The sequence below is a fragment of the Etheostoma spectabile genome, chromosome 3 (genome assembly GCF_008692095.1).
Source record: "Etheostoma spectabile isolate EspeVRDwgs_2016 chromosome 3, UIUC_Espe_1.0, whole genome shotgun sequence".
NCBI lineage: Eukaryota > Metazoa > Chordata > Actinopteri > Perciformes > Percidae > Etheostoma > Etheostoma spectabile.
The window spans coordinates 1046022-1055148 of record NC_045735.1 but is presented as its reverse complement, the minus strand read 5'-3'; the positions used below and the strand labels follow the sequence as shown (position 1 = coordinate 1055148).

The window sequence follows — 9127 nt, the reverse complement described above, 5'->3', positions numbered from 1 at the left end:
CCCAAAGACAGGAAAGCAACATGGCTGTTTGGTTAGGTTTGGGAAAAGATATCGGTTTGGGTTCAAATTAGTAAATTTGTTAGGTAACTAACAAACGTGATGTTAGTAAAGTATGTAACCTACGTAAGTTAAGATAACAGAAGCTGAAATATGGTCAACGTTGACTTTTGGTTTCACACGAGACACGTACAGCCGTCTCCTGGGTGATGTCCTGTGTTTGTTCGATCCATCCATCCACCCTGAACTATGTGGACTACTGTCGCTATTTATACTACGTCATCTCACATCATACGTCATCAGAAAGCCTGGTGCGTCTCGGTCTTATAATACATCCATGGTCTTATACAGATGCTTTTCTGGATCAACGGAAGTCCATTTCCAGGATAAAGCCTGACATTGATGCCCCCCCCACCCCCCACCCCACCCGCTCTCTGTGTGTTGCCGTTCTCAAAATCCCTTTGCTTCGGAAAACAACAACCTTCGATTTAGCTAAAAATGGCACGTTTTGAAAAGATTTGGATCGTGCAACAAGGCAGGCGTGCTTGGTTGTTTCTGGGAATGATTGCAAATATTAACAAAAGAATATGTTTATGGCATTTACTCAGTAAATGGGACCGGTTGGTGGGATTAATGTGGACAAAGCACACATGGCTATGCACTGTTAAGAGCAGATTACCATGTAACCAGGTAATTTTAATAGCTCACATTACTGTACTGTGTGAACATTTACCTTCATTTAATATTGTATGTGGCGTTTTACTATATATATATATATATATATATATATATATATATATATATATTCAACTACATGGCAAAAAGAGTTGCAAAGACAATCCGATAATTGTCAATAATTGTCACTATTAAATTAATCTCCTATTTTGATAATAAAGTAATTGGGTTGAGTCATTTTTTGTTTTGAAATATATATATTTTTTTAAATCCTCTGTTTCTAGCTTGTTAAATGTGAATATTTTCTAGTTTCTTGACTCTTCTGTGACAGTAAACGGAATATCTTTTATTGGTTCACGGTTGGACTACTGTAACACTCTCCATGTTGGTCTGAATCAGACGTCCATCTCACGTCTTCAACCTGTGCAAAATGCTGCTGCTGGTTTTTAACAAATACATCTAGACGTGCACACGTCACTCCCGTTCTCTACACCCTGTCAGGCTTTTGCAGTTGCTGACCCAAGACTCTGGAACAAGTCCCCCCCCCCCCCCCCGATATTCGCACTGTTACAGATGTCGCTCTTTTTAGGTCCAAACTCAAAACGTATGTTCAGTCATGCTTTTAATACGTAGCAGTGGTGGGACAATTTCATTCTTCGGTTTCTTTGTAATCCTTTTCTGATTTTACTGGTTTCTACGTTCACTCTTTCTATTGTATGATGTGTGTTTTTACGCTTGGTTTCTGATGGTAAGCTCTTTGGATACCTGCTGGTTGCTGTAAAGTCCTATATGAATACATTTCGATTTTTTTTTTATTTTCTCTTTGAGTTGTGGACAAAACAAGACATCTGAGGCTGTCATTTTGGGCTTTGGGAAACACTGAGTGACATTTTTCACAATTTTCTGACATTTTAGAGACCCAAACAACAAATTGATTACATAGATCAACAATACAAACTTTGTGTTGCCAAAGATCTTGAGTTTAGGTATCAGTCAGTTGCAGGAGAGGAAAAACATATTGCTGCATCCATGCTGATTAAATGTAAATGTGTCTAGTTAAATCATGAGTACAAAAACAACATATTTTCTTAATATTCTTTGACATCACAGTATGGCGATGGTGACATCATGACATGTATCTTCAGGCTTTTGCATGCAAGCCAACCTAGCCTTCTACACGTGTGCATCAGTCACAAAGCTACAAATTCCTGGCAAATGAAGGCCATTTATTGTACTTTTGGAGTTATTTCATTATGACCCAGAAGAGATAAAATCATTAGCAGTGTGTAGTGAAAGAAAACCCTTGACATTTAAGGAAGGTAAGCAGTTACAACCTTTTCCCTCATTGAACCATGTCACCTTGGAGGAGGAGAAGCTTTTTACATTTGTCCTCCAGTTCCTCATAAATTAAATTAGCATTCCTTATTGAGAATCAAGTGGTGCAGCTTGCACTTCCAGCTCTCTAAAAACAACCCTCGATGAAAGCTAGCAATGCTAAAAACAAGCTGAGTGAGGAGAAACTGGAGGACAACTCCCCGACCTCCGTGAAGGGATGTATCATCATGCATGAGAAGTTATTTTTATAATTCAGTGGGCCTACGTTAAAAGCATTTGCAAGTATACAGATTTACAGTCTAAATCCATCCTTCAATTTAAAAACAAACAAACAATCAAAATCACTAATTGGAGATGCATGGTTTTTACTTGACAGGAAGGATGTGTAATCTGAAAAGTAACTGTCAGACAAAAAGTACAAGATTTTCCACTGTCAAATGAACTGTGATACGACCCACCACAGGTGAGGTGTAACACATATGTGTATTAACTATCAGATGAGTTGTTTATGAGAATAAACAACCTTTAGTTCACATGGTTTCACCAAGTCAGTGGCTTCCTGTCTCTGTTTCCTGCTGGTATAGTAACACTGTTGTCCCCCCCCTGCAGAGTCCACTGACACTGTGCATCCGTGTGCATGATGCACCATTCACTGTCTGTTCACACACACACACTATCATGTCGCATTGCAAAGCAAATAAAGGTGTTATGTGTGTCAAACGCTCGCCTGTGCAGCCCCAAGAACCTCGGTTTGAAAACATGATGAAATGGAAGCAGCTATTCGCAGAGCAGGCTAGCATGCTAAGCTAACCCTGACCGTCCAATCTGTCATACAGAGGAGGAGAACAGGCTCACCTTCTTGATGTTGGTGTACGTGTAAAAATACAGCTCCCTGCCGATGTTGAAGCACACCCTCTCCGAGTCCTCGCTCGGGTCTTCGGGCTGCAGCTTGACCATAGAGACCCGGACGGGCGGAAGGAAGCCCGCTGGAGAGGAGTTGGCTGCGGCATTGGAAGAGGAGGAGGCGGCGGCGGCGGCAGCGGCAGCGGCGGCGGCGGCAGCGGCGGCGGCGGCACCCGGCCCCTGCAGCAGCCCGACCCCTCCACCGGCTATGGGACCGGGTCCACCTCCAGGCCCCAGCGTGGCTCCAGCGGACGGACCCCGCGGCAGCCCGCCCCGCTGCTGCGAGTCCGAGAGGGTGAGCAGCTTGTAGAAGCCCTCTCTGGTCCGGAACTGGGATTTAATCTCATTGATATCCTTCAGAGCGCCGCCATCTCCGGCCATTTTTAGTGCAAACAAGCCGCACAGGAAACTGATTTTTTTTTGACCTGGAAATAATAACGCTACAATCAAAAAGTACTAGAATAAATGTGTGAGAGGCGAAGCCGAGCAGCCGAGATCAGCTAGGCCGACCAGCACACCCGGTCTGCTCCAGTACATTTTACACAAGTACCGGAGCCAATAAAACCTCGACTGTCTGGCAAATAAACCCCGGGAGAAAGCCCTTGTGAGCCGGCGTAAGCATCCTCCTCGAGTCCTCGGCCGGGTCACCGCCTCCGTTCATCCAGTGTGCGTAAAGTAACGTTACGTTCAATAAGTAACGTTACGTTCAATGATGCGACGGCTGCTGCTGCTGCTGCTGCTGCTGCTGGCCCGGTCTGGCGCTGCGCACTCCCGCGGATGTGTCGGGGGCAAAGAGAAGAGAACAGCGTGCTTCATTTACCGCCCCGCCAATGCGGAAGAAGCATTTATCATTCACTTAAGAAAACGTAGGCTACTAATAGCACACTGTAAAAAAACAACAACTCTGCTACAAGTAAAAGTCCTGCATTGAAAATGTGTTTTGTATTAGAGTTTTTTAAATTAATTTATTATTTTTATACTGGGAATATAGTAGGTCTATTAATAGACCTACTATATTCCCAGTATATTCTCAGTATGTCTCTGTTACTGTGATCCCTGTTTGCTTTATGACTGTTGTTAACTGTTGTCAACTGTTTTTTTTTAAAATGTGCTTTAAAAATAAAGTTGGATTGCATTGAAAAATGCAGGCCAAGTAAAAGTATGTAAGTATCATCAGAAAAATGTACTGCAAGTAATCAATGCAGGAACAGTTCTGTCAAGTGTTAAATCAGCTGTAGGCTAATTGTATGCCTTCACATTGTTGGGTAATTTACTTGTAGTAATTACTTATTAGTTTACCTACTTATAATAAAACATCTTATTTTATTAATTACGTGTGTTTTATGTGCAAAAATCTCAATTTGTAAAGTGACTAGTAACTAAAGCTGTCAAGATTAATGTAGTGGAGTAGAAAGTGCAATATTTCTCTCTAAACTGCAGTGGAGTAGAAGTAGAAAGTGGCATCAAAAGAAAAGACTCAAGTACTCCAAATTTGTACTTAAGTACAGTACTTGAGTAGATTACTTAGTTATCCACCACTGCTGCCCAGTGACACGCCATCGGACAACACGATATATGGTCAATAACAAAGAAAACATTTAACTGCACAATGTTAAGTTGGTTTACATTTATAATGCTGGCATACTCAGCCACTGGTGGTTGTTTTCAGGACGCAAATTTGTGATCGTACCTCTTTAAAAAGTAAAATTACTCAAGCATGTTCTTATGAAAAGAGCCACCAGGTATGTCTTGATCTGATTTGCAGAAATATGACACCGTCCTGCTCATATTCATCTGTTAAATACTTAAAAGATATTGCTGCCCCGGAGAAAATTCATTCAAATGAAATATTTTTATGCACAAGCTAAAATGGGAGACAGTGGCTTGAAATGAAATCCGAATATTAATATATTATAATTTCCAGTACTTGCGTGACAACAAAAAGCGAGGATCGGTAACTAGTTTTTACTTAACGTAACTTTCACCTCTCATTTACCATTTCTGCTCCAAGATCAGTACAGTTCACTTCATCTTTTGTTAATTAATTTTATTACAGTGTAACGGCAGTGAGACGTGTGTATGTGTAACAATCCAGACCCAGGTTACAAACTACACAGTCCATCCAGTCCTTTATGCTTGTATACGGCATAATCTGGAAGCCAAATTTTTCAATCCCTGCATGAAGCTGCTGTTGCCGTGATCAACTGAGACGCTCCTCTTAAGTGTGAGAGGAGGACCTTCCTTCACTGTTCGTTTAGGGTTTTCTCGTGAGTCTGGATACTGGAGGTTGTTCTGGATCTCGCACGTTGAAATCGCCCAGATTGGAAGCAACAACACAACAATCCTCTTGGGTCAGCATGGATTTGCAACATCCTGCCATCATTTCTCTCTGACACGTCTCCTCTTCTCCCATTAGAAAATCAAACACTGTGGCGTCCATGATCCCTCAGAGGTCATGATGAAAGTTCTGCATGGAGGCGTTAGCGGGAGTTTCCCATGATGCCCTATGCCAGCGGACAGGAGAGTCAGGGCAGCATGACATAGTTCTCAGCAATTTCCAGGACGTACAGGTTGGACAGCCCCACCGGGTCATCGGTCAGACGTGTCTCCAAGACGACCATCCTGCAGTGAGAAGGTCATGGAGGTCAGAGGATGGGGAGCACTGATACAACCTGCTTAAACTTTAGGTAGAAGTTATGATTGGATAGGGTCACGTAAGTGTTTCTGTCCACAGTGCAAATCTAGAATACAGGGTTCACACACATTGTAATGGACATTTTCCATGACTTTTCAGGGACCGTTAATTCCATTTCCATGGCTATTCACAATGGATACCCCAAACAGAGCTGTATAGTCTACATTACTCTAAATATTAATCCTTGTGTGAAAATGCAGCAACCTTAACCAATGTCAAACAGTTGTTAATGTTCATGTTTTCTGGACTAAAAAATGAGTAGGTCTAAATAAGCCTAAAAAACAATGCAATGCAGCAACAAGTAAGTCACCTACATACTACATAATACTTCAGGGCTCTCTAATGGCCGATACAAGCTGATGAGTCGTCAGTAGCAACGAAGAACACTGAACAGTAGGAGTGTGAATCTTCACTGGTCTTACAATTCGATAACGATTATCCTGTCTACGCTTCAGTTCGATTTCACGATGCATCACCATGCGTCCCCTCCTCAATTTTATTATATATTGCTACACATGGTTTTCGTCAACAAATTCTAGCAGTCTTATACACGTGAAGTCCCCTTTTTATTGTGTCTGGTCTTAAAAAAAGACACTTCCTGGTTGTGTGAACACAGCCGAAAAAAGGCACAAACAAAAAAAGCAGCGACCTGAAAATCAACAAGTAACATCAGTAGGCAATAATAGATTATGGTCTGTCACTGAATCGTGACGCATCAATGCCATGGTTCATTTCAGTACCTCTACTGAACATGATAATGAATCCAAGCAACAAGAGCGACGACGTGCCGTACCTGTCGGACTGCACCAGTCTGTAGATCTTTCTCAGGTCGGTGGTTTCCTCCAGCACCTCGGTGAAACTTTGTCTTCGTCTCTGCCACCCGTGACGCCACACTGACAGCAGCGTGTCCTCAAAATACACTGGACGGGACAGACACACCGCAAATGTTGAGTTTTACTCACCTACAATGTTAACCATCACTGGTTCACAGTGGTGGAAGAAGTATTCAGATCATTCACTTAAAGGTCCCATGACATGGGGCTCTTTGGATGATTTTATATAGACTTTAGTGGTCCCCTAGTACTGTATCTGAAGTCTCTTCTATATAGACCTTAGTGTTCCCTAGACTGTCATCTGAATCTCTTCTATATAGACCTTAGTGGTCCCCTAGTACTGTATCTGAAGTCTCTTATATAAGACCTTAGTGGTCCCTCGTACTGATCTGAAGTCTTTTATATAGACCTAGTGGTCCCTATACTGTATCTGAAGTCTCTTTTATATAACCTTAGGGTCCTCTAATACTGTGCTGGATTCTTTTATATGACCTTAAGGTCCTCAATACTGTATCCGAAGTCTCTTTTATTTAGACCTTATGGTCCCCTAATACTGTATCTAGTCTCTTTTATATAGACCTTAGGGTCCCTCAATACTGTATCTGAAGCCTTTTATATAGACTTTGTGGTCCCCTAATACTTATCGAAGTCTCTTTTATTTAGACCTTAGTGGTCCCCTGTATCTGAAGTTCTTTTATATAGACTTTAGTGGTCCCCAATACTGTATCTGAAGTCTCTTATATATAGAACCTTAGTGGTCCCCTATACTGTATCTGTAGTCTCTTTTATATAGACCTTAGTGGTCCCCTATACTGTATCTGAAGTCTCTTTATATATAGACCTTAGTGGTCCCCTATACTGTATCTGAAGTCTCTTTATATAGACCTTGTGGTCCCCTATACTGTATCTGAAGTCTTTTATATAGACCTTAGTGGTCCCCATAACCGTATCTGAAGTCTCTTTTATAAGACCTTATGGTCCCCTAATACTTATCGTTTCTTATCTCTCTATAGAGACCTTAGTGGCCCCTAATACTGTATCTGAAGTCTCTTTATATTAGACCTTAGTGGTCCCCTAATACTGTATCTGATATCTCTTTTATGTTGACCTGTGTCCCTACTGATCTGAAGTCTCTTTTATATAGACCTTAGTGGTCCCCTAATACGTGTATCGGAAGTCTCTTTTATATAGACCTTAGTGGTCCCTAATTAGCTGTATCTTGAATCTCTTTTATATAGACCTTAGTGGTCTGGTAACTTTAAAAATCTCCAAGCCATGTTGGCCAGTGATAAAAAAGTGCAGTAAAATGTTCCCTGTCAGTGTTTTCCTGTCATATCTGATATTTCTGGATTAATATCCCTGCTGCATTAATGGGCATGTTGCATTTTACTGCTGTGGATGTTTAAAGTTGTGCTCATTTACATACTGTCGGATAGTTTAATCTTAAATCAAATATTTGTACTTAGGCACTAAGGCACAGTACTGGAGTGAACGTTACTGCTGGTGTTCTCACCTAGAGACTCAACATCATGAGAGAAGGTGATCTCGTGTGTCCTGTTGCTCTTCAGCTCCCCCTCCAGACCGACTATATGTACTGACCCTGTGGAGGAGAGAGGCTCAGTGCTGGTATACCACAGACACACAGATGCAGTGGAGCAGAGTTTACACACTGTTATAGTCCTGTCATCACAGTTATGGGCAGAGCTGAAGGGAGTACTTTCGACGTCTTAGCCCCAGATGGAAAGAAAACCCTCAAACCCCATAACAATGTCAGGGCTGCTAGGTACAGACCTTAAAAAGAATTACTTACTCTCTATGAGGACCAGCAGGGAGCTGCTGTCCAACTGGTTTACTTGAACTACATCTGGGCAAGGTCTCTCTGCAATGACACACACACACACACATACACACACATACACACACACACACACACACACCAAGATTTGGACCACTTTCCTCTGGCTCTGACCATGATGTTAAACTCAACAAATGAAATTATGTCTGCCATCTAGGAAAGTTTACGTAGCTAAAACTACAATCTGTTGCTAGATTACGAAAGAATAAAAGCCTCGCACTTTGAAGTAAAGTGAGAGAGACATTTAAAGGATTTATTAAATGTAGAAAACGTCCCGGGTAAGTAGAACCTTTGGTCCGTGGCTACTGCATGCTAAAGCCTTTATAATGGACGTGGTAATGCAGAATCACCCTACCCAGGCCAGAGTTGGTGAACCAGGATGTGTTGGAGTTGAGGTTGATGTATTCCACGGTGACAGGCACGTTGGGGCTGTACCCCCGAGAGACCCCGATACACACCAGCGGGTACTCCTGCTGGGGCACCGCCACCATCTCAAACACCCGCAGAGGGTTGGGCAGCGGGAAGTCAAAATGCTGCGAAGCACAAAAGTCCACAGTTGTATCTTTGGAATATCTTTGTGTGGATTTTATGTCAGCAAGCAAAGCAGATTGTTTTGTTAAAGGGAACTTAAACCTGCAATCTTTTGGCCACAGCATGGTCTTTAACCGAGGGTCTCCTTCTCAAAAGCAAAAGGTCTAAAGCTTAAATCTAATAGGAGGCCATGAAATGCTTAACGACCCTTCCAGCAGTCATTTTATGAGCCAATGTCAGTGTTAACAGCCCAATAAAAATAATAATAACTCAAAGACAAAGTTATGCTCATGGCATTGCACG

The 9127-nt window shown here is 42.0% G+C and overlaps 2 protein-coding genes and 1 long non-coding RNA gene across 4 annotated transcripts in view; 1 reads left to right on the top strand and 2 right to left on the bottom strand.

The window, feature by feature from the left end:
- Window positions 1-3716, bottom strand: part of zmp:0000000529 (WD repeat-containing protein 20) — a 9247-nt gene extending 5531 nt beyond the window's left edge. Inside the window, exon 1 of the mRNA XM_032506598.1 lies at window positions 2863-3716. Within this exon, the coding sequence (XP_032362489.1) occupies window positions 2863-3291 (429 nt within the window). The 5' untranslated portion in view covers window positions 3292-3716. The remainder of the gene's footprint in view (window positions 1-2862) is intronic.
- Window positions 3717-4219: 503 nt separating this feature from the next.
- On the top strand, window positions 4220-4768 carry LOC116674074 (uncharacterized). Its single transcript, XR_004327954.1, has 2 exons — window positions 4220-4324; window positions 4362-4768. It is a non-coding gene; the product is annotated as an uncharacterized LOC116674074 (long non-coding RNA).
- A 174-nt stretch (window positions 4769-4942) lies between these two features.
- Window positions 4943-9127, bottom strand: part of map4k1 (mitogen-activated protein kinase kinase kinase kinase 1) — a 48925-nt gene continuing 44740 nt past the window's right edge. For both annotated transcript variants that reach the window (XM_032506579.1, XM_032506587.1), the window contains 5 exons: window positions 8649-8826; window positions 8249-8317; window positions 7952-8038; window positions 6399-6525; window positions 4943-5532 (listed from right to left, as the gene is read on the bottom strand). In XM_032506579.1, coding sequence (XP_032362470.1) covers window positions 5436-5532; window positions 6399-6525; window positions 7952-8038; window positions 8249-8317; window positions 8649-8826 — 558 coding nt within the window. In that variant the 3' untranslated portion in view covers window positions 4943-5435. The remainder of the gene's footprint in view (window positions 5533-6398; window positions 6526-7951; window positions 8039-8248; window positions 8318-8648; window positions 8827-9127) is intronic.